The sequence below is a fragment of the Heterocephalus glaber genome, unplaced genomic scaffold, assembly GCF_053883595.1.
Source record: "Heterocephalus glaber isolate CG9 unplaced genomic scaffold, H.glaber_assembly_v1.0 deba00000937, whole genome shotgun sequence".
Classification (NCBI taxonomy): domain Eukaryota; kingdom Metazoa; phylum Chordata; class Mammalia; order Rodentia; family Bathyergidae; genus Heterocephalus; species Heterocephalus glaber.
Window position 1 is genome coordinate 7,457,228 of NW_028258173.1, and position 24,113 is coordinate 7,481,340.

General features: G+C 50.2%; 2 protein-coding genes across 6 annotated transcripts in view; one reads left to right on the forward strand and one right to left on the reverse strand.

Annotated features, from left to right (window-relative positions):
* Window positions 1-804: 804 nt before the first annotated feature.
* On the forward strand, window positions 805-5,166 carry Btbd17 (BTB domain containing 17). Of its 2 annotated transcripts, none has more exons than XM_087208548.1 (3): window positions 805-1,029; window positions 2,435-2,748; window positions 3,866-5,166. In XM_087208548.1, the coding sequence occupies exons 1-3, from the start codon at window positions 925-927 to the stop codon at window positions 4,941-4,943; spliced, it is 1,497 nt and encodes a 498-aa protein (XP_087064674.1). In that variant the 5' UTR covers window positions 805-924; the 3' UTR covers window positions 4,944-5,166. The 2 variants fall into 2 exon arrangements, with proteins under 2 accessions (XP_087064674.1, XP_004860643.1); XM_004860586.3 differs by having other exon boundaries at window positions 810-1,009; window positions 2,472-2,748.
* An 84-nt stretch (window positions 5,167-5,250) lies between these two features.
* Kif19 (kinesin family member 19) overlaps window positions 5,251-24,113 on the reverse strand; it is a 32,026-nt gene continuing 13,163 nt past the window's right edge. For 3 of the 4 annotated variants that reach the window (XM_021241260.2, XM_021241259.2, XM_021241262.2), the window contains 15 exons: window positions 23,902-24,027; window positions 23,317-23,511; window positions 21,955-22,101; window positions 12,873-12,995; window positions 10,684-10,849; window positions 10,063-10,225; window positions 9,806-9,974; window positions 9,040-9,256; window positions 8,837-8,958; window positions 8,258-8,382; window positions 7,946-8,114; window positions 7,668-7,755; window positions 6,826-7,181; window positions 6,470-6,629; window positions 5,251-6,285 (listed from right to left, as the gene is read on the reverse strand). In XM_021241260.2, the coding sequence (XP_021096919.1) occupies window positions 6,161-6,285; window positions 6,470-6,629; window positions 6,826-7,181; window positions 7,668-7,755; window positions 7,946-8,114; window positions 8,258-8,382; window positions 8,837-8,958; window positions 9,040-9,256; window positions 9,806-9,974; window positions 10,063-10,225; window positions 10,684-10,849; window positions 12,873-12,995; window positions 21,955-22,101; window positions 23,317-23,511; window positions 23,902-24,027 (2,451 nt within the window). In that variant the 3' untranslated portion in view covers window positions 5,251-6,160. The remainder of the gene's footprint in view (window positions 6,286-6,469; window positions 6,630-6,825; window positions 7,182-7,667; window positions 7,756-7,945; window positions 8,115-8,257; window positions 8,383-8,836; window positions 8,959-9,039; window positions 9,257-9,805; window positions 9,975-10,062; window positions 10,226-10,683; window positions 10,850-12,872; window positions 12,996-21,954; window positions 22,102-23,316; window positions 23,512-23,901; window positions 24,028-24,113) is intronic. The other variant, XM_021241261.2, reaches the window with a different exon arrangement.

Sequence of the window (24,113 nt, forward strand, 5' to 3'; positions counted from 1 at the left end):
CTTCAGGCACTAAGGGGAGTCAAATCAGTAGTGGGAAGTAGAGTGCAGACAGGTACCCAGTGTCAGGCTCAGGTCCACACGCTGGCTGGCTAGGAAGGGGAACAGGCTGCCTACTGAGGTCAGCCTCCTGGAAAGTGGCCAGGCCTGCTCCAGGCAGGGCACTCCCTATGGAGCACGGAGGGCTGCATCTGCTGTGTGCCCAGCTCTGCCAACTGGGCTCACCTTGACCCTGGGGAGGGGCATGAACACAGTTCCTGTGGAGCTTTCCTGAAGACCATCACCCTCTCCGGAGCATGCCAGGAACTTTCTTCAACAAGGGACATGAAAATGATCCAGTCCCCCATGGACGCCTTTTCCAGATTCTTGTCCTCCTCTTGGGAGAGCCGATCCTCCCCAAAATGGGAGTGGGGGAGGGGTGGGAGCCTGCGTGCCTTGTCCAGGCACTTCCTTTGCAGCTGGCTCACCACGGCGCTCCAGCCATGATGCTGCCAAGTGTGCTCCGTGCCAGGCCAGAGGCTGGGCCTGCGGCTGGGGGAGGGGCTGGGGACACTGGTGTCCTCTCCTGACAGTGGTTCTGAAGTTCCTTTCTTGCCCTTTAGGGAGCCTAAAACTCCCCTGGGGAGGCCCAACTAGCTTTGCAGAGTTGAGGGGAGCCGTGGGGGAGGAGAGTGCCGGATCTGCTCCCCTTGGGGGCCCAGGACAGCACAATAGCCCTTGGGCTGCCACTCTCTGGCTTAAGTGGTTGCCCAGACAACAGCAGGGGCCAGTTTCCACCAATCCAAGGCAGGGGCTGAGTGGGGGGAGGGAGGCCTGGCAGGAAGGGGGAGCTGTCCCCTGTTTGAGATCCTATATAAGGAGGAGGGATGCGATCCGAGTGGTCTGAGCGTCACTGTCCCTCCAGTGCACTTGGGGCGGAGCGCGAAGATGCTTAGGAGAGGGCACTGCAAGCCTGGGTCCTGGGGCAGATTCTGGGCCATCCTGGCCTTGGTGGGCCTGGTCACTCATGCAGGTGAGTGGGCAGTGGGCAGAGTGGGGGTGCGGGACAGGGCAGGACCTTCCAGCCCTCATGCACATGGCCAGCCGGGAGAGGGGACGTGCAGCAGCTTGGGAAAGTGCCCCACTGCGCCACAGACACATCTCCCAGAAGGAAAGAGGGCAGCCTGCCTCAGTGGGAGGGGGGACTGGGCAGCAGCAGGGGTCTTAGCAACAAGCAGACCCTCCATTATCCATTGTCCCAGGCAGAGGCCGAATGCGGATGGGATGTCATCAGCATTCAGGTCCCTCAAAGTGACAGCTGGGGAGGCGGGGCTAGGAAGTTCACCATCCACCTCTCTGCCTCCCTTCCTCCCGGGTCTCGCTCTCACACAGATGCTTGGCTCTTGTGTGATCCAGCTCCCCACCTGTCCCCACAGGCCATGTCCTGTGTATGTGCACATGTGAGAGTATAGCTCGTCCCCATCTGCCACTGTCAGACAGCCCATTGATCCCACTACAAATCTTTCCTGATGGCTCTCAGCTCAAGAAAGCCACCAGCAGCACTCCCTGATTTTTCTGTGATGAAGTGCACATCCCCACATGACCAACACACATCCCCAGAAGCATGAACAGAGGTCTGCCTGGCCACCTGCACAGGCCCCATCCTTGACAGCCAGTTCCCTGGAGGATCCTACTCCAGCACTAGCTTGGCCTTGGGACTCCCCATGGTCCCCACCTGTCTCATCGATCCAGAGCCCAGCAGGGCAGAGCAGATCTGGGAATCAGCTTCTCTTCCCCTCCTGTCACCTGGCATCTGTTTGACTCTCTCCTCTCATTCACTGCTCCAGAAAAATCCCCTTGCAGGCCTGGTCCCTCTGCCTCCACATGGGTTCATTCCCTGGATGCCTCCTTTGAAACTAGGGTGCTTATTTATGTACTTATTACCTGCTTGATATGCTCATTTGTGCTTCCATGAGAATAAGGACTTGGTTTATTTTGTCCACTGCCATAGTCCAGGCTTTTAGGAGAGTGTGTGGGACATAATAGGTACTCAATAAATATTTGTTAGTTAATGTGCCCCCCCCCCCGAGTGGTTAGGCGGACAATTGTGAAGGAAACAAAAGGGGTAAGGACCAAGCGTGGCCTCAACTCTTGCCTGGCTGGGGAGGTCTGGCTTTATGGACATCGGTCCATGGAGACCAGAGCTGGTCTGTGGCCTCTCCCTCCTTCCTCTTGAGAGAATGCTCTCTTCCCTGCTTCCAAGAACATCCTCTTGGGTCTGCATCAGCACGTCCTGTCCACTCGGAGTGCCTATGGGCCCCCTCGGGCATGCACACACCACACAGGATGCACAGGTGTGCACACACAACTCTTCCCTAGGCCCTCCTGCTCTCCTCCCGTGCACACATGTCTCCGGCTGGTTCCTCTGCACCCTAGACGGAGAGGCCTCAGGTCCCAGGTGACTTCCCAGCTGTGCTCTGTCCCTTCTGCTGCAGCTCAGAGAGCCGACATTGGCGGGGAGGCAGCAGGCACCTCCATCAACCACTCCCAGATACTACTCCACCGCTTGCAGGAGCTGCTGCGGCAGGGCAACGCCAGCGACGTGGTTCTGCGAGTGCAGGCTACAGGCACCGACGAGGTCCGAGTCTTCCACGGCCACCGCTTGCTGCTGGGGCTGCACAGTGAGCTGTTCCGGGAACTGCTGAGCAACCAGAGTGAGGTAGTGCTGCAGGAGCTCCGGGACTGCGCTGCTGTCTTTGACAAGTTCATCAGGTACGGAGGGGAAGGGCTGGGCGTGCTTCACTGCTTCCCCAGCCCCTAGCTCTCCACCTACAGGGTCACAGCAGCCTGGCCCTTGGAGTCATGGTGTCTATTTGCCAATGCCACTGAGGCAGACGACAGTGCACCACCTGCTTCACTGCTTCTCCCACTGTCCTCTGGCACAGTGCAGTGTGGCTCCTTGCCTCTGCCTGTGTGCTCTCGATGGCTTGATGTCACTTCCCTGAAATGGTGACCCCCTCCAAGCTGTTTCCGAACCTGGCCAGTGGAGCTTTCAGAAACCACAGATTCCAGGGTCCTACTCTGGATGGTCGATTTCAGGCCTAGGGTTGGGACCAACAGTCCTTTTTTAAAGTATCTATGTGGTTTTTGGTGTCTGCCCAGGTTTGGAACCACAGGGGTAGGGAGCTGAAAGGTTAGCTAGCTCCTCATCCTTCACCATTTACACTCTGGCCTGAGAAAGTAACTCTGTTCTAATGGCTTTGACAAGAGACCTGCAGAGCTTGAGACATAAGTTCCGGGCACCAGGAAGAGAGACAAAATAGAAGGAATGCTGTGTGCCAGTGGGACTGCCAGGAGAGATGGGGAGGCATAGGGGGCTAAGAAGAGAGCAAGCTAACAATGAAAGGGAAAAGAAGGGGAGAAAGATGAGACTGCAAACAAGAAAGGGGGCCCCTGTGCTGAGCTCCAACTTTTGTAGCAAGATTCTTCATTCTGTTCCCACTGTGACAATAATCCCAAGGAAGGTTATTACTGTTTCTTAGATGGGTAGCTTAAGGTCATGGTACTTGAACTTGCTCAGTCTCCTGGCAAATACGTGGGAGGACATAGTTGTGAATCCAGACCATAAATTCCACAGTGGCAGGAGGTATCTCTCTTTGTTTTGGGCTAGAGTTAGGCACCTAGAAGACTTTCAATAAATGGACGTGATTTTCCCTTCACTATCGGAAACCCAAAGCACAGGTCAGGAAGTAGGAACAGTCTGGAAGGGCCTAAGAGTGAAAGACCGAAAGCCACAGGGCCCACTGTATTGTTTTCGCCCTTGACCACAGAAAGCTACCTGGAGGCGGGGGTGGCTCTGACCTGACACCTCCCCACTGCTCTCCGGCAGGTACCTGTACTGCGGCGAGCTGACTGTGCTCCTGGCGCAGGCTATCCCGTTGCACCGGCTGGCCAGCAAGTACGGCGTGGCCCCCCTGCAGCACGGCCTGGCCGACTACATGCGCGCGCACCTGGCCGGCGGCGGCGCGGGCCCGGCGGTGGGCTGGTACCATTACGCGGTGAGCACCGGGGACGAGGTCCTGCGCGAAAGCTGCCTGCAGTTCCTGGCATGGAACTTGTCTGCTGTGGCGGGGAGCGCCGAGTGGGGCGCCGTGAGCCCCGAGCTGCTGGGGCAACTGCTGCAGCGCTCGGACCTGGTGCTGCAGGATGAGCTGGAGCTCTTTCACGCGCTGGAGGCGTGGCTGGGCCGCGCTAGGCCGTCGCCTGCGGTGGCCGAGAGGGCGCTGCGCGCCATCCGCTACCCGATGATCCCACCCGCACAGTTGTTCCAGCTGCAGGCGCGCTCTGCCGCCCTGGCTCGCCATGGCCCCGCGGTGGCCGACCTCTTGCTGCAGGCCTACCAGTTCCACGCCGCCTCGCCGCTGCACTATGCCAAGTTCTTCGATGTCAACGGCAGTGCCTTCCTGCCCCGCAACTATCTCGCGCCCGCCTGGGGCGCTCCTTGGATCATCAACAACCCAGCCCGCGATGATCGCAGCACCAGCTTTCAGACGCAGTTGGGCCCGAGCGGCCACGACGCGGGCCGCCGAGTCACGTGGAATGTGCTTTTCTCGCCGCGCTGGCTGCCTGTCAGCCTCAGGCCAGTCTACGCGGACGCTGCGGGCACCGCGCTGCCAGCCGCGCGCCCTGAGGACGGCCGGCCGCGGCTAGTGGTTACGCCGGCCAGCAGCGGCGGCGACGCGGCCGGTGTGAGCTTCCAGAAGACCGTGCTGGTGGGAGCCCGCCAGCAGGGCCGCCTCTTGGTTCGCCACGCCTACAGCTTCCACCAGAGCAGCGAGGAGGTTGGCGACTTCCTGGTGCACGCGGACCTGCAGCGGCGCAACTCCGAGTACCTGGTGGAGAATGCGCTGCATCTTCACCTCATCGTCAAGCCTGTCTACCACACCCTCATCCGGACCCCCAAGTAGATCGGAAAGAAATGGCCTGACCTAGGCGGTACCAGGGCCTGGGGAGGGTGAGGCGAGCGAGGGGGGGACTGCCAGCCTGGTCCCTGGGTGGCCAGGCATTGGCTGGTTGGGCCTGGGGTGGGTTCCAGGTGAGTGGCAGTAGACCAGATCCCTGGATTCTGGAGCTCATTCTACAGCCAACTTGAAGGCAACATTTTTGGTCCTGAATAAACAGATGCTCAGAGAGATGAAGGGATGAATGAACTACCAGCTCGGAGGGAAGAGCACCCAGGGAGACCCCACAAGTCTGAGAGTTCCCTGACCTTCACTGAGCTTTTCCCTGAGAGGCCCCACCCCAGCTTGGAACAGGACAGCGGGACGCCAAGGTGCCTACCCCTGGCAGGAGTTTTCTCACCTTGCAGCTGGGGACTTAATTGGTCAATTTTTGAGCCCTGATCTCCAGGGCCCAGCTCCCTCCTCTCAGCTGGGAGGTTTTCTGTGGGTGCCACCCCAAGACCCTGGCCTCTCTCCTAGGAGGGGCCTGGGGAAGTGTGGGGGTTGCTGGGAAGGGGACACAAACTGGACCTTGCTCTAGCCCTGCCTTTCCTGGGGACGGGCCTTGGATCTGGAGGAAAACCCTTTCCCCAGCCAGGAGGAGAGCAGGGCGTTGCAGGGAGGAGGAAGGGAGCTGGTTCAGTCTTAGTCACGGACGTCCCGAGGTCTGGTTTCCAACGCAACCATGAAAACACAAGTGGGGTTTTATTAATAAAAAGGAAGGCGGGGGGAGGACGGGGGTAAAGAGGAAGAGGGAAAAAGCCATTGCAAAGTAGCAAACCTAGATCCCTTCCCAGCCCCACCCACCCTACGTGAAGGCCGGTGGTCCCTTCTCCCAGGATCCACCATGCCCTCGCCCCAGCTGTGGGCCAGGAGCACCGTGGTGCTTACAGCTCCGCCCCCACAGCCAGGGCCGAGACTGGCCACAGGTCGGTGCAGGGTTTTGGCAATACCGCTGTGTCCAGGGCGGAGGCTGTGCCTCTTGGGCTTATCCCGCCCCTGGGGATGAAAGCATGGAAGGGTCGGGCAGACACCCCCAGAATTTCTGGGTCTCAGGAGCCCCCGCCTTCTGAGCTTCTAAGCTCCTGTTCAGTGTGATCCCCGTCTGGCCCCCTCCATTTCCCATTCCCAGCTACACCCCATTCAGTCTCAAGGGCAGAGCAGCTGGTCCCAGGGAGGGCTCCTCAGTTAGGTCGGAAGAGCCCATCTTTGTCCTGGGGGCCATGGGGTTGGTGTGGCCCACGAGTGGGCAGCCGGGTAATGCCTGCTGGCTTTGAGGTGACAGTAAGGGGTAAGGCATCCCCAGAGCCTGCAACAGGAAAGAGCCAGGATCAGTGCCGTGAGCTCCCTAGGGGCACAGCCCCAAGTTGCCAGTCACTTGAATACTCTGAGAATCGTGCTCCTGTTAGTGGCCAGGTACAGGGGCGGGAGCCTGACCTGTCTCCTCCCCGGGCTGGCCAAGGCTTCCCCTTCCCTCCCTTGCTGGTACTGACCGGCGCCCTCGCTGGGAGGGAGTCTGATTGGGGCCAGAGGCAGGCTAGCCGTTCCTGGATGCTGGTTACCGGCTGCTGGGTGGCTGTACGCTGGCACCTTGTGGCCCACGGTGCTCTCTCGGGGACGGGGACGGGGGACGTGTGTCTTGGGGCGGGAGAGCTGAGTTGGTTGGAGAAGAGTGAGGTGAGGCCGAGAGCTGTGTAGGCCTCTGCCCCAGCTACGGTTGTGGCCTGGGGGTGGAGGCGATGCCGAGGGTGGTGCCTCCGCTGCAGTGCAGGGCTGGAGGTACCCAGAGGCCCCCAGAGGAACCCAGGCCTCAGGATCCCTCCCACCTATCCCCTGTCCTTTGCCTCACCCCTTGCCCTGTGACCTCAAGGGACCTCTGCTTCCTTGTCTTTTCCTCCAGTGACTCCTCTCTTTTCTTGTCTGTTTTCTTCTGGCCAGCCAGCCAGGGCCGAGGGCCATCAGCCTGATACCCTATCACCCTTAAGGGGACGTCACCCGTGCTGCTGGACAGGTTGTTGTCGCTGGCTGCATGCTGCAGCGTGGAGCCCAGGGGCCGAGCATCATCAGCCTCGCTGAGTGAATTTAGAGACAGACTGGTGCGTTCCGTGGTAGGTGCCAGCAGGTGGCGCTGCTCAGTGGCCTGGGCCTGTGAGCGCTGTCGGGCAGCCTTGGCTAAGATGGACTTGGTGAGGCTCTCCTTCCCCTCTGCAGAGGACACAGCAATGCCAACCCAGGATCAAGCCCATCTCCCAACACCCTTCCTCTGCTGTGGTCAAAATGAGCAAGAGCCAGGGTGCCCTTGCCCCTAGCACCCAATGCCCTTGCTATTTAAGGAACTTAGGACACACTGAGCTTTACTTTCATCTGTAAACTAGGGATGCCAAGACTAACCCCATAGGTTACTAAAATAATGGGCTTAGCCTACTTTATTTGGGAGACAGAGATTCAATTGGTATTTGCTACTACAATTATTATTGGGTGGAGGGGTGTATCTTAAGTGCCAGGTGTCCTCATTCTAATTTCTGACTGTGCTTCCGTCTCTGTGTCCTTGAGCAGGTGGCTGACACCTTGGGAGCACTGGTGACTACAGAATAGGCAGCACCCAATGCATGGCTCATTGAGCAGGGAAAAGGGACTTGGGGCTGGGTGATCTGAGCGGTGTAGATGATGCCAGGCAGGGGGCACATGTACCTTTTGGGTCCAAGGGGATTTCTGACAGCTTTTCACCTCTGTTGGGGGAAGAGGTGCGGTTGCAGCCCAGGCTGTTTGCAGGTGGGACCTGGAGTGAAGTGGTTGGGAAGAGGAAAGTTTTGAACCCAGCAGGGACCCCGTGTCCCACTTGGCAGAGGCAGCAGGCCTCGGGGTGGGTGGCTGTTTTGGAAAGACTGCACCCTAGCTGTTGGGTGTCCACCCTTGTGTGCCCACCCCCAGCAGCAGGCGTGTGGGGCCAGTGGGCCCCTGGAGCTCACCTCCTGGGTCACCAGGCTGCCAACTGGAATGGGAGGTGGGATGGACACACAGGAGGTCTTTGCTGGCCAGGCCCAGGGTCTGGCTGTGTGTGCAAGGTAGGCTTTGGTGATGATGGCAGAAGAAGATGAGTGGCTATTGACCAGGCTGGTGCCACTGAGGTCCGGCCCCCTAGGGAAGAAGCTGTTGGTGGGAAGGGAGGCTCCGGGACTCCCTTTTGTTAAGTCCCCGCCGTCCCTGTTGACCCTTGATCTGGTTACACTGCCCTCCCTCCCCCACAGGGTAGGAGAGAGGACTGAAGGAAGTGGCCTCACCTCTCTGTGGTGAGGCAGGGTAAGGTAGTGTTTTGCAGGTCCTTAGCTTCAGAATTCACGCTCTCCGGGTCAGAATCTGGGGTTAGTGTGACTTCCGCTGGGGTGATCTTGGGCAGGAAACCCTCCTAGGGAGGGGAGAATAGGAGTGGACAGTCAGAAGGCTTGGTCCTGGACCAGGTGACTACCGAGGGTGACAAAGGCACACAGAGTGACAAGGGCTGGAAGCCCTGGAAGGGCAGTGGGATGGGTCCTGGATCCCCAGGAGGAAGCTGCAGTTTGCTAGGCAGCCTCAGTGGCATTGCCAAATGCCCCAGTCTCCTGGGAGGTCATCTGGGACCATTTGTGAGAACTCAGATGGCCAATCCTGACCCTCAGATCCAGGGTGGGGACAAGACCCAGTGAGGAATGCCTAGGGATGTGGACCGTACTCCGTACTCCCGCTTGGCAAGGTGTGGGATGGGGTAAGAAGGAAACAAAAGCAACTCCCAGGGGTGCCAGCCAGCTAGCCAGTCCCATCCCACTGTGGGTGGTGGCCCCTCCCTAGCATATGCGCATATGCCCCCCCTCAAACACACCTACCTTCTGGGCCCTGGAGCCCACCAGGTCTGTGATGGTGGCCTGCTCCAGGCTGACCTCCTCCTGCTCACGGTGGTACATTGTGTAGAGGTTCTCTAGGTGCTGGGGGACCGGCAGGTTGTGATCTGTGAGGGGGCAGGGGCACGGCTCAGCATGGGCCCACGGCCCCTCCTGAGCAGTTTGGTCTAGTGGGGCTTGGGCCCTACCATCAATAATCTGCTTCTGGCCCCAGATGATCTTGTCACAGATGTGGAGCAGTGCATGAGACTGCACCTCAGTGTTTTCCATCTCAAATCTGTGTAGCTGGCACAGCAAACTGAGCACCTCCTGCTGCTCCTCAGAGCTGATGAGCCGAAGCAGCATCTCCTGCAGGTCCTGGCACCGTGTGTGCAGCTCCTGCTGGCAGCGCTGCTGCAGCACCAACTGTAGAGGATGCCAGGTCAGCACCAAGCAGTTGCCCCCCTGCTGTGCCTGTCCTCCTTCCAGATCCTGGACTCTCGGTGTCCAGCAGGCACTCCATGCCAACCCTTGAAGCTGTATCTTGGATCTTGTAACCAGGGTCTGTTTTAAGGTGGCCTCCCTTTGCCCACTTTCTTACCACCCTGACTAGCACTCACCACTAGAACCAGCTCTGTGGACATCGGGTCAACCCCAGCCCTGTGATACTCTGAAGCCCTTCTGGTTTGAGCATGCCTCATCAGAAGGGAAGGATCTGTTATCCAGAAAACCCCATCATGTTAGCTACTATGTCCTGAACCCTGGGCATGTGCCAGGCATTAATCTCTCCAAAGACCCCATGAAGGCTGCACCATGACGGCTCCCATTTTACAGATGAGAAATTGAGACACGGAGAGGGTTAGAATCTGGCAAGGTCACCCAAAGTTGGTAGCCTGCATTCCCAGTTGCCCTCCTCCCCTGGACCCCAACTGTTCTGCCCCTTCTCACCCCCCATGCCCTCCAAGCCCTGGGCACCTTCTCCTTGTGGAGCCTCTTCTGCTCCTCCAGCAGGGCAGTGATGCTGTCCCGGGCTGAGGCCACCTCGGGTGGCTCTAGGATGTCACTGCCCACATCGGACTCTTTCTCCTTCTTCCTCCGCTCCTCTTGACCCTTCAGGCCTTTTCGGGATTTCTTGTGCTTCCAACTGCCCCACCCCAGGGAGATACGAGATTGGGGCCCAGCTCTTGTGTCCTGGGCCTGTGTGGGACCCAGAGTGAAGGGGAGCTGCTTACCCAGAGGTGCTGAGCAAGCGGCTGACGGTGTCGATCTCAAGTTCGATCTCCGTGGCCTGCTTCTCCAGCTCCACCAGGCGCCTGCGCGCATCCATCTCCTGCTGAAAAGTTCCGGTGAGCTGCTCATGCAGCGCCCTCATTTCGGCCTGCAGCTGCACTTCGGCTGCCGGGGGTGGGGAAGGGGGTCAGTCCAGGCTCCAGCTAAGGATTCTAGGCCCACCTTCACCATCTTTCTTCCTAAACCGTCACGCCCACTTCCGGTCCAAGCACTTCCTCCAGAATGACCTTCTCTCACCCCCGCCCCCGCATGGTGTCTCAGGCTGTACCCCAAAGGTAGTACCAGGTCCTCCATATGACCGAGTCCCCCGCCCTTACAGCACCTCGTGCCAACAACTAAAAGGTGGTGGTCCCAGCGTCCTGCAAGGCAGCCCGCAGTGTGAACCCCGCACAGCTGAATATGCCCTGTGGTACGGGATCCCACCTGGTCTCCAGGTCCCCCGGTACAGATCAAGATCCCATTTTCCAAGGGTCGGTTGGAAGGCTCAGAGCAGTTGAGCGACCAGCCTAAGGCTACCCAGCCCAAGACAGCCCGGCTCAGTACTACCTTGCCCACTCACACACCTTGAATGTGGCGGATGTCACCTCGATCTAGCCGGCCCAGGGCCAGGCCCCGCCTAGCCTGTTGTTGGATCTTGCCCTTGAGCTGCTGGATCTCACTGCGCATGTCCTGGATAATATGAGTGTACTGGGCGATGTGATAGGAAACAGTTAGTAAGTTCTGTTTCACCTGCAGGGAGAACAGGGTGGGGGAGAACACCAGGAGCTAGGGCCGCCTCCATCCACTGCCTGGTCTTTCCAGTGGGGCCTTCCTTTCTCCTTCCCTTCTGCCTCCCCAGTCCTTCTGATGACAGTAAGCCCTCACTGCCTCCAGCTCTACCTCTTCCGGTCACATCTAACATGTCTCTACTAGATCTATAGTCCTAAAGTTCTGCTTCTGCTCATCCACTTTCAGTGGCTCCCTCCTGCCTAGATGGAATGCCCTACTTCCTTAACTGGTGTTGAAGGCTCACCATTCTCTGAGTTTTACTGCTCTGGAACAAATAATCTGCTCTGTACTCAAGAAACGCTCCTCCCTGCTCAAAACCACTAACTCCCTCTCAGCTTTAGAACTTTACCACTTCCCACCTTCTAGAATATTTTCCTCATACATCACAATACTACTCAGTCTCCCCCACCCCCACCCCCAAGGGCATCATCTACCTAGCAACTGTTTCAGCTACCAACAAACTAGTCAACGTTATGTCTCCTCTACCCCATGAACTTCCTGGAGGGTCAGAATTCAACTTCAAGCACTCAGTCCAAAAGAGACTTCATACTAGATGTCAGGGTCCCACCATGTTCACCAGAGAAGTAGGAACATGAACTTGGGAACCAGACAGACCCACTTCTGGTCTCTAAGCCATCACTGACCAGCTGGGAAATCACTTAAATCCTTAAGCCTCACTGTCTAAACTGTATCATAGGGAAGCAGTAACACTTGCCTGGTTTTGAAATCAGATGTGATACTACATCAAAGAGCTCAGAGTAGGGGCTCAACAAAGGCCACCTATTATTTTTTTTCCCATTAAATTTATTGGTACATTTTAGGTATAAAATACAGTTACAGGGCCGGAGATTTAGTTCAGTGGTTTTGCCGCCTGCTGCGCAAGAGCAAGGACCCGAGTTCGATCCCCGGTACCAAAAAAAAAAAAAAAAAAAAAATACAGTTACATTCATCATTGGGCTCTTGTACCTTTACATGGGTATCTTGGTTCTTATTTTTTTCCCCTTCCCCTGCCCTCCCTTCACCCCCTCCACCCTTCCCTATTTGCAAAGACTTTGTTTCCATTTTTTTCCTTTTCTCATAGTTTTTCTTTCCCCTTCTTTCCTTTCCCCTACCCCTCCCACTTCCCCTACTATTTTAGACCTTTTCTTCCTATTACACAATATCAATTATACATTTTTAAAATTACAATATCAAGATCTAGGAGACATTACCACAGATTTTACAGAATTTAAAAGAATATCGAAAGCATATTAAAAAATCTTTTTTGAAATTAATTTGACAACTTCTAAGAAGTAACTTGGAAGACAAATTAATGAAACTAACTCTGGAGGAAATATAAAATTTGAACAGCACCTATTAAAGAAAGTATATTCCTAGCTTGAAAACCTCCCTATATGACAACAGCAGGCTCATATACATTTTAACTGATAAATTATATCACACATTTAAAGCAGAAAAAAGAAGGGACACTTCTCCCCTCATTTTAGGAAATCAACATTGTGCTAATCCTAAAACTGGATAAAGATAATAGAAGAAAAAAGTATGAACATAGATAGAAATTTGTTTAACAAAACAAACTATTAGAAGTCAGATCTGGCAGGATGCAGAAAGTGGTTTTATTATAGAGATGGCAGTGTTGGTTCAGCACTGGAAGATCCACCCCCGAGGCCCCCTAATATTATGATTACTATGAGGAGGTGCTTTGAAAATGTAGAGATCTAAATGGATCTCTGAAGAGGAAGGGGAGATGGAGGGGCTGGGCTGGAGTGGGGGTAGCCCAGAATGAGAGGCAAATGAGAGCTTTAGGGTAGACATGCAGGGGCTGGAGGTACAGGGAAAGGGCTTGGAGGGGATGTTTGATTGGGGCTAGTGCAGTGGTGGCTGGGTCTAGAGAGAATGGGGTGGTGGGTGGAAGGAATCAGTCCAGGAGCTCGAATCCGGACCCAGGAAAGTGTGCCCAGATGGACATTCCAGGTGGCCTCACCCTTGTCTTAATGTTCTTGGCCCGGCCGGCATAGGTCAGGGTGTTTCGGGACTCCTCAAAGGCTGTGCTTGCTGGGCTGATGTGGGCAATCATCACAGTGTGGCTATTTCCTCCCAGTGAGTCCTGGGCAGAAGGAGACAAGGAATGTAGTCAGCTAAGACAGCCTCCTGCCAGGCTGTTCCTGACCCCGTCCTGGTATATATGTGTTCTCTCTTTCCCTGTACCCCTCCTTTTCATACACACACCTACGCTCCACAGTGCAAACAGCATGGGAGGAAGGAAACCTCAGCCAGCTAGGAGAACCACTAACTACTTCATCTCTCATCCTCAGCTCCCTCACTTTGGAATATGACCACCATTTTCTCCCTACCTGCACTTCTCTGGCTGCCACCAGGGCAGGCTGATTCAGGGATCACGTAAGTTGGCTGCTGCTATGACATTCGACCATGGAGACCTCAGTTGGGACCCTGTTTCTAGCACTGATTAGCATGAGCTCTCAGAAAAATTCCTTAAACTTTTTGCACAAACTCCTCATCTGCAAATGGAACTCCCGTAACTCATAGAGTCACTGACAAGACCAAAGGACTGAGAGAAAATGGCAAAGTGGTAAGCAGCAACAACTCAGCCTTTCTGAGATCCGGAATCCAGACACTAAAACATAATAACTTGGGGAAGAAAAAAGAGAAGTAGATCCCTGGAAACCTGGAAGGATCTGACAAGCAAATTAAAACCTACAGAGAAATTGAAGAGACAATGCAGAGAAGGGAAGGGGCAATCTACATTTTCTCCCTAGCTCCTAGATCATGGCTTCCAGGAAAGGGAGATGAAATCTGCAGAGACAAAGTGAAAGCCAGGGACTCCAGAGGGCTTCAGGGAGAAACTTGATGGTGGGACAGACCACTGGGTGCTGTGAGCTGCAATAAGGGTGTGGGATTTGGCTCCCACACGAATCCTTTGACCTGCAACAGCTGGTGAATGACTCTAGTCCAAGCAGCTGCCATAGCCCTGGGGAAGGGCTTGGTTGGAGGTCATTCCAGGGAAGGGTTGATTGTTTTAACCCAGGCCATAGAGCGGTGCAGACAGCTTCACTTCAGGGCTCCCAGTGTTACATTTCCACAATGACTGGGTGAGAGACCAGCCATGGTTGGGGAGCAGGCTGGAAAGAAACCCCTTGAGGGGTCTGAGGTAAAGGACACAGGGCTTCCCTCCATGGCCAGAGGCCAGGCTCAAGCCTGAGTTACTCTGGATTTGAAAGTCATGGAATTGGGACCCTCACCCTAATCCTACTGTCTGCTGGAGCCTGCATCCAGCACAGATCTGGGATCTGACTGCCTTCTCTATGTACCAGTGTGACCAGGGACATGCCTTGAATTGGACACTACCCTCAAATGGTAGACCTCAGAAGAAAGCCACATATTTCAAATCACGGAGAATTTTTTTTGTATATGAATTTTTTCTCCTTTCCTTTCCTCCTTTCTTCTCCACCAGTTTATTGAGTTTTGGGGAATTTCCCTTTCTCCTTTTTCCTTGCTTCTTATCTTTTTTGCTTTATTTTGTCCTCTTCTCCCTTTTAATTTTTCTCCCTTTAATTTTTTCTTTTATTTTTATGCCTCATATAATTTCTTCTTTCATCTTTCTTTTATCTTCTATTTCTTATCAGTTTTTTCTTTAATCTTTGCCTAATTCTATAAACATCCTTCTACTCTCCAATAGGATCCTTTGTACCACTTCCCTCTCTTCCTTCTCATATTGTATAGTTTAAAGTTTCAAATTTTTTCTCTTATATTTCCCAGTTCCCAACCCCCAATGACTTTTTTTTTTTGGTACCGGGGATCGAACTCGGGTCCTTGCACTTGCGCAGCAGGCAGCGAAACCAATGAGCTAAATCCCCGGCCCCCAATGTCTTTAATAGTATAATCATAAAGCTTTATTAATCTTTAGATAGTTAACTATAAAATTACTGTTGAATTCTTTTCTACCACTAGCTGAGATATAACTATCACATTTAGTACATAGTAGCTGAAAGATAATGCCTGGATTATTTTAATGTTCACATCATAATTGTGGATTTCTTTACTAGGGTTAAGGGTGGTGTATAATTGGTTCTTATGGTATGTTAATACCCCATTTGTCTTGGGCAACACTATTGTAGCTGATTTGCTTGCTATTTCCAGGGTTGCATAATTGTTGCTATTAATGAGTTTTCTCTGTAAGCTAACACTCAGATTCCCTTTGTGACATAAACAATACAAGAGTACATTCCCAGAGAACTCAGTGTTGGGCCAATGACACCGCATCCTCCCCTTCCAAAATAACTAAGGTGGTTATATCTTGGAGCTGAGACAAAGGACTATATTTAACTAAAGTACATCACTGAAAAGTGACTAAAGAGATCTCTATATGAGCAACAAAGTCTTTACCCTATAAGCATCCACAGACCTTAGCACACACAAAAAAGCATACAAATCAACAAACCCAATAGAAACATGAAAAGATAAGGCAAAACAATGCTTCCCAAAACTCCCAACTCCTCCAAAGCCAATCCAGGGATGATCGGGGGTGGGGGGGACAGCATAAATCATACACCCAAATTACTCAAAAAGATAACAGAGGAGGTTAGAAAATAAATCAAAGAGGTACTCAACAAGATCACCGAAGATATAACTAAACAGATAATTAAAGTAGTAATCAAAATGATCCAGGACTTTCAGAAAACACTAATAAAAAGCTAACTGAGCTAAACAAAACTATACAAAACATGAATTTTTTAGCAAAAAATTGGAGCCCATGAAAAGGTTTCAATCAGGAATCCAGGAGATTAAAAATTATATTGAAAGTATGGGCAGCAGAAGAGACCAGTGTGAGGGCAGGATTTCAGAACTAGAAGATAATGATGCCTTCAAAGACCAACTGCTCAAAGACACCTTAAAAGCAAAAGGAGAATGTGAAAAGTGGACCCAACAGCTACTAGATGATGCAAAGAAGACTAACCTCAGAGTAATTAGAACAAGTGAAAAATCAGAAGACAACACAAATGGCATAGAAAACCTGTTCACAGAAATAATGCAGAAAACTTCCCAAGTATAGGGAAAGAAATAAACGTACAGATAAATGATGCATATAGAATCCCAAATAGCCATGACCAAAAGAGAACCTCTCCATACCACATTATACTCAAGGTACTAAAAGTCCATCACAGGGACAAAAATCTAAGGCACCTAATCATATAAAAAAGTAAACCCATTAGAATTACAGCAGACTTTTCAACACAAACCTTAAAGGCCAGGAGGGCTTGGAGTGAAGTGTTTCAAGTCCTAGAAAATAATAACTTCCTACCCTGGCTTATATACCTTGCAAAACTTTCCTTTAAAATTGACATAGAAATAAGGTATTTCCATAACAAGGAGCACCTCAAGAAATTCATGACCACCCAAACAGGGTTACAGAAAAAGTCTCAAGGATATGCTAGAAAGAAACAGTGAAGCCAACAATGTCAGTAGGAAAAAAAAAAAAAGAATGAATATACCTGGCAGTATGAGCAGCTAAGCAAAAGGGGGGGGCCCAAAAAACAAGGAAATCACCAACAGAAAAATAATGCAATGGCAGGAGTAAGTCAATACTTTTCAGTAATAACTTAATGTACAAGGTCTCAATTCTGCAATCAAAAGACAAAGATAAGGCCAGGGATTTGGCTCAGTGGTGCTGCCACCTGCCTCACAAGAGCAAGGTCCTGAGTTTGATCCCTGCTACCAAAAACAAAACAAAAAAAGACAAAGATTGGCAGACTGAATCAAGAAACAAAATCCAATGATATTCAGCATGCAAGAAACACATTTAATTAAAAAAGAAATTCACATATTAAAAATCAAAGGATGGAAAACAAGATCCCATGCAATGGGAACCCAGAAAAAAGCAGGAGTAGCTATCCTAATTTCAGACAAAGTGGATTTCAAGCCAAAATGGATCAGAAGAAACAAAGAGGGTCATTACATTTTGGTTAAGGGAACAATTCAACAGGAAAGGATAACAGTTATGAACACACTGGTGCACCCAACTTCATAAGACAAACAGTAATGGACAGTAAAAATCAGATAAACACCAGTACAATTGTAGTGAGGACCTCAACGCCTCAGTGTCAGAAATGCACAGATCAATTAGGCGAAAAAATCAACAAAGAAATATCAGAGTTGAACCAAACCTTCAAACAAATGGATTTAATACAGTAAGTCCCTGACTTGTGAACATTTGAGTTGCAAACTTTCACAGATACAAATGGACCTCACATTATGAGCATTCATAGATATGAACAAATCAGGAAAGGAGCTCGTGTGTCTGCCGGACATTGTCACAGTTGTGCTGCTGTGTGCTTATTGTACAATGCAATAGTGTACAGCTATGCAGTGCTCAGTCAGAGCCCAAGGTGTCCAGAAGCAAGAGCACAAGCAGTGGAGGGGTCTGCTAGGAAGCACAAAGCAATACACTATTTACATTTGTTGTACTGTGCTATAACACCACTTTTTTTTTCTTTTTTCTTTTTTGGGACTCGAACTCAGGGCCTCATGCTTGCCAGTCAGGTGCTGCCCAGCTGAGCTACATCCCCAGCCCTGTAACAACACTTTAAGGACACTGTAAAAGTAAAAATAGCTTATTTATAGTATTTGTGTGTGTGTTTGATTTTTTTATGCTTTAGATTGTATATATGTGTCAAGGTGTTTAATAAGACTCCCTTTGTCGGGCTTGAGAATGAATACATCTTATGAACATTCTCCCAGAATGGAATTTGTTCATATGATGGGGACTTACTCTGGATATCTACACAGTGTTCCACCCCGACAACAGAATACACATTTCTTTTCTGCAGAACATGGGACTTTCTCCAAAATAGACCACATATTAGCCCATAACACATGCTTAGAAAATGCCAATATATCAAAATTAGTCCATGCATGTTATCAGATCATACAATGAAACTATGAAATCAATGGCAAAAGAAACCACAGAAACTATGCAAAAGCATGCAAATTATACAATGCCCTCGTGAAGAATTCATAGGTCACAGATAAAATTAAGGAAGAAATTAGACAGTGTTTATAATCAAATGATAATGCCAGTATGACATTCCAGACATTTAGGACACAGTGAAAGCAATCCCGAGAGGGAAGTTTATAGCAGTGAATTTCCACACTAGAAAAACAGAGCAAGCTCAAATAAAGAACATAATGTGCACCTCAAGGCCCTAAAACCAAGAACAATCCAAACCCAAAGCTAGTACAAGGAAGGAGATTATAAAGATCAGAGCAGAAATTAGTGAAATTGAGACTAAACAAACAGTACAAGGAGGAGACTGGTGATTTAGCTCGGTGGTTTTGCCACCTGCTGCACAAGTGCAAGGACCCGAGTTCAATCCCCGGTACCCCGCCCCCCAAAAAAGGAGACCTACAAACAGTACAAGGAATCAAAGAGTTGGTTCTTTGAAAGAATAAACAAAATAGAAAAACCTTCAACCTATCTTAAGAAAATAAGGAAAGAAAAGACCCAAATCCATGTTATTAGAAATGGAAAAAGCAAAATCACAGCAGCTTCTGCTGAAATCCAGAAGATGATTGGTGACTCCTTTGAGAACCTGAACCCCAACAAAATGGAAAATACGGAAGAAATGGATAGATTCCTAGATACGTATGAATTGCCGAAGCTGAACCAAGAATATATAAAAATACTGCATAATACATTATCACTCAATGAAACTGAAGAAGTAATTAAAAAAAAATCAGGTCCTGACAGATTTACTGTGAATTCTATAAGAACTTTGGAGATCTAACACCAATACTCCTCAAACTCTAATGAAATCAAAAGGGAACCAGTACTGCCAAGTCATTTCTAGAAACAAGCATTACACCAATTCCACAACCAGAAAAAGACCCAACCAAAAAAAAGAACTATAGGCCAAACTCTTTAATGGACATAGATGAAAAAATCCTCAATAAAATAGTAGGAAGCAGGATGCAGCAGTTCATCTAAAAGATCATATATCGGGGCCAGGGATTTAGCTCAGTGATTCTGGCACCTGTCTCGCAAGCACAAGGGTCCAAGTTCGATCCTTGGCACACACACACAAAAAAAGATCATATAACATGACCAAGTAGTATTCATTCCAGGATTGCAGAAATGATTCAATATACACAAATCAATAAATGTAATACATCACATAAACAGAAGCAAGGACAAAACTCACATGATCATCTCCACAGGTGCAGAAAAAGCATTTGACAAAATTCAGCATCCATTTATGATAAAAATGAAAAAAATAGGTATAGAAGGTCATTATCTCAATCTGATAAAGTCCATCTATGACAAACCAATGGCTAATATCATATTAAATAGAGAGAAGCTGAAAGCTTCCCCTCTAAAATCAGGAACAAAATGAGGATGTCCACTGTCACCACTCCTGTTCAATATAGTTCTCAAAACAATAGTCAGAGCAATTAGGGAAGAGAAAAAAATAAAAGAGATGTGGATTGAAAAGGAAGAAGTTAAATTATTATTATTTGCAGATGGCATGATCCTCTACACAGAAGACCCCCCAAACTCTGCCAAAAGACACCTAGAATTAATAACAAATTCAGTAGCATAGCAGGACACAAAGTCAACACCCAAAAATCAATATACCAATAATAAACTCACCAAGAAAGAAATTAGGAAAATGGTATCATTCATAACAGCATGAAGAAAAATGAAATATTTAGGAATTAACCTAATGAAGGAAGTGAAAGACCTCTACAATGAAAACTACAGTACTCTGAAAAAGGAGATCAAAGAGGACATCAGAAAATGGAAAGATATCCTCTGTCCCTGGATAGGCAGAACTAGTATAGTCAAAGTGGCCATACTTCCAAAACTGCTATGCATATCTAATAGAATCACAATAAAAATAACAATAGCATTCCTCACAGAACTGGAGAAAGCAATCCTAAAATTCATTTGCAACCACAAGAGACCTAGAATGGCAAAAGCAACCCTGGGCAACAAGGGCATCACAATCCCAGACTTCAAGTTATACTACAAAGCTACAGTGGTAAAAACAGCATGGTATTGGCAAAAAAACAGATTTGTGGATCAATGGAACAGAACAGAGGATGTAGAAATAATTCTGGGCACACTTAGCTACCTTATCTTTGACAAAGGGGCCAAATCCTTTTGCTGGAGGAAAGATGGCCTCTTTAACAAATGGTGCTGAGAAAACTGGCTTCTTATGTGCTGAAGGTTGAAGCTAGACCCATATTTTGCACCATGCACTAAACTAAAATCAAAATGGATCAAAGATCTGAATATTAAAACATAAACACTTAATCTGCTGGAAAAAAAATAGTTAAAACTCTCAAAGACATAGATGTAGCCAAAGACTTTTTGAATAGTACCCCACTTGCACAAAAAATAGTACCAAGAAGTGACAAATGGGATCACATCAAATTAAAAAGCTCCACAGCAAAGAAAACCACCACAGAGTGAAGAGAAACCTACAGAATAGGAAAATTTTTTTCCAGTTACTCCTCAGACAAAGGACTAATATCTAAAATATATAAAGAGCTCAAAAAAATAGGTCCCCCAATTTAAAGACACGATAAAAAATGAGGATCTGAAATGAATTGATACTTCTCAGATGAAGAAGTGCAAAAGGTCAATAAATACATGAAAAAATGTTTGACATCACTGGCCATTTGAGAAACGCAAATTAAAATAACAACTGCAAATTAAAATTCCAGCTTACTTCAGAATGAATGGACATCTTCAAGAAATAAAACAATAAAAAGTGCTGCAGAGGCTGTGAGGGAAAAGGAGCCCCTCTTCACCATTGGTGGGAATGTAAACTGGTGCAACCACTATGGAAATCAGTATGGAGTTTCCAAAATCTAAAACTAAAAATTCCATCTGACTCAGCTATTCCCCTTCTAGATATTGTCCTAAAAGAGTTAAAGTAATCATGTTACAGAGATATATGCATACCCATATTTATAGCAGCACAATTTATAATAGTAAAATCTTGGGAGCAGCCTATATGCCCATCAACAGATGAATAGATAAAGATAATGTGATATTTACACACAATGGAGTACTACTTTGCCATAAAGAGTAAATTTGAGTCATTTGTAGGAAAATGGATACACCTTGAGACCATAATTTTAAGTGAAGTAAATCACACACACAAGCTTACATATCACATGATTTCTCTTATATGAGAAGCCCAATACATAGTTAAAGTGCAAAATAAAAGACAGACAATAGGAAAAAAGAGGGGAAAAAGCTATTGTAATCCAGCATGGTCAATTTATCTAAAGGTGTACCTTGATTTATTGTAATTGTTTTATGTGCTTTCTATGTTTTTTGGCCTGTCTAGCTGTTAGTTTATGTTTATGATAATTAACTTGATAAAGAATTACAAAATAAACAAATTGATGCTGGCAAAAAAGAAAAAAATTGTAAAAAGGGGTGGAGGTGAAGAAGGAATAAAAGAATTGAGATGTGTTATGTACATGTAAATTCCCTAAAACGAATGTAATCGTTATGTACTGCAAACATGTACTAATAAAAATTTTTTTTTAAAAAAATCAATTATCCTCTCCTCCAAAAAAAAAAAACAACAAAAGTCTAAAGGACTAGTAGGGTGAAGAACTGAACCCAGAGCCAGTTGGGAGCAGGCACTCAGTGATGTCTCCCACTTAAGGCTGCCCTGGACAAAGGGTCCATGTGGCTATGCACTGAACCTCACATCTAGATGACTTTTGGTTCCACAAATTCACACCCCTCGGAGGGCTCAGGTGTAGCTCCCTCCCTCTTCGCTGCCCACTCCTAGGTTAGAGTTGCTGGACAAAATTTAGGACACCCAGTTGCATGCAAATTTCAGATAACCAATGAATGGATTTCTTTAGTATGAGCATATCCCAGATACTGCCTGGGGCACACTTACACTAAAATAAATTTTGTGCCTTATCTGAAATTCAGATTCAGCTGGGTGCCTTGGGATAGTATTTATACATCTGGCAGCCTGACCTTTGGTGCCCAGTATCTGGGCCCAGCTGTGCGGTACCTTGAGGAGCCGGGTGAGCTTGCTGTCCCGATAGTTGACATACTTGTTGCTGCCTTTGTCACTCAGTGCATTGATGCAGTTGCCCAGGGCCAGCAGGGAGCGGTTGATGTGGGCCCCCTCTTTCATGCGCTGTCCACGGTTCTGTGTCTGGGGGTGGGTGGCAAAGAACATAACTGACTTTTGGGGGCAAGGGATGGGGCTTCACCTCTGCCATCCCCAAAATGCCCAGATGATCCTTGTGATAAATCCCACTTCCTTCCTCAGGGCCTTTAAATGTATCCTTGATGTGACAATAAAGCCTTGTGGCCCACCAGGTGGCTTCCCAGGAGCCTGGAGCATGAGCTGCCTCCACCATGGGACTTGGCTCCAGAGAATGCCACAGGCTTCAGGGAGCAAGGAGAGATGTGTAAGGGAATGTGGAGGGAGGGAGAGAGAAAGAGGGAGAGATGAGGAGAGGGAGAGGGAGAGGGAGAGAGGGAGGGAGGGAGGGAGAGAGAAAGAGGGAGAGATGGGGAGAGGGAGAGGGAGAGAGAGAGAGGGAGGGAGGGAGGGAGAGAGGAACGAGAATAGAAGTCCTCTTCTCTTGACCTGCAGGGGGCATCAGGGTAGCAGGGCCTCTGCCACCTGCCAGAAGCCACCTCGGCTGTCCTGGAGAAGGCAGGGTGGGCTGGCTCAGGCGCAGCATACCTTCTCCTCCCAGGCTCCCAGTCCCTTCAGGAAGGCCTCCAGAATTTACTTGTTGGGAGGGAAGAGTTTGTTGAACCTCAGCCTGTTCTAATCCAGCCCCACATGTTCAAACATGAAACCTTGTTCATTCCCCCATGAGGTCCTTTGGCCTGCAGCTGCTGCAGCGCTAACACCGTGACCTCACACAGCTTCCTCTGTCTGGTGACTGTGCACCCCGAGCCAGCCCACAGGAAAGCCAGGGTCTAGGTCTGCTGGGTGGTGTGGTCGCCCAATGCCACCGATTCAGGCAAGCAGGGGTTCATGATGGGGAACAAAGCCGCTTCGAGAAACGGTGACAGGGCCGTGATGTGACTGGGCCCTCTCCCAGGCTCTCCCCAGGTCCCTCAGGGGCTTTTCTCCCCACTACCAAGCCCCTCAGCTGGCCCCAGTCATTGTCTTCCTGGCCTCCCCCCGCCCCAAGCAGCCTCTCGGCTCTTCCCAGGATGCGCCAGCCCATCTGTACCCGCCATCCTCTGGGACGCCCACTCACCCTGGGCCTCGCTCTTCCTTCCACCTCTCTCAGATCTTCTCCCCTCCCAGCCCTGGAAAGCCAGCCCCACCTAGGAGAGCACTTTCCCTGGCCCTCTTCCCCTCTGGGACAGCCAGCCCTGCCCTGTCCCCCAGAGCCAGCCTCACCTGGGAGGCGCGCTCAGAGCCGGCCAGGTCGATCATGAACAGGCGGCCCAGCCGCACCTCCTGCATGATACTCTTGATCCGGCTGCGCTGGCGCACAGCCACCTGCAGCACGGCATGGGAGCGCGAGGACGTCTGGTTGGCAGCCGTGGGCTCCTGGGTCCTCTGCTGGTTCCCCTTTATCAGCAACTGCATGACCTGAGAGGGAGGGGGGAGGAAAGAAAGGAGAGACAGAGGTCTTGGGGACTAATGGAGACATCCTGCAGGAGGAGGAGCCCAGGCCAGGTGGGAGGGGGCGCCTGCATCTGCGTGGCTGGGAAAGGGCAGCTGGGGTGACCTGGCGTCCACATCCTGAGGGGCCTGAGCAGGTGCATCAGCTCCCTGGCAGGAGGGCCTCCTGCACAGCCTCCCCAGGGTCAGCGAGGTTGGGTTGTGACAGCAGGTGTGAGTCCCCCTCTTGCTACCACTCAGGATTCTGTTTGTCCCAGCCCCCACTGAGCACCAGTGGCTTCCTGGCTTTAGTGCCCCACTTCCTGTTCCCTCTTGAGTGTCCCCTCCACAGCCCCTGACTAGCCACACCAGACTTGCCTCGTTGGCATTGATGGTGGAGACCTCAGTGATTCCGGCAACCTGGATCACTCCTTTGGAGTCCTCCCTCAGCTCCAGGTAGCCCAGGGTGGGGTTCAGCAGGTCCCGGATCATCTCATTGTAGATCTGATGGGACCAGTTGGAGAGGGAGTGGAGAAGGGAGGCTGAGGTCAGGAGGTCCAGGCAAGGAAAAGTCCCCCCCCCCCCCCCCG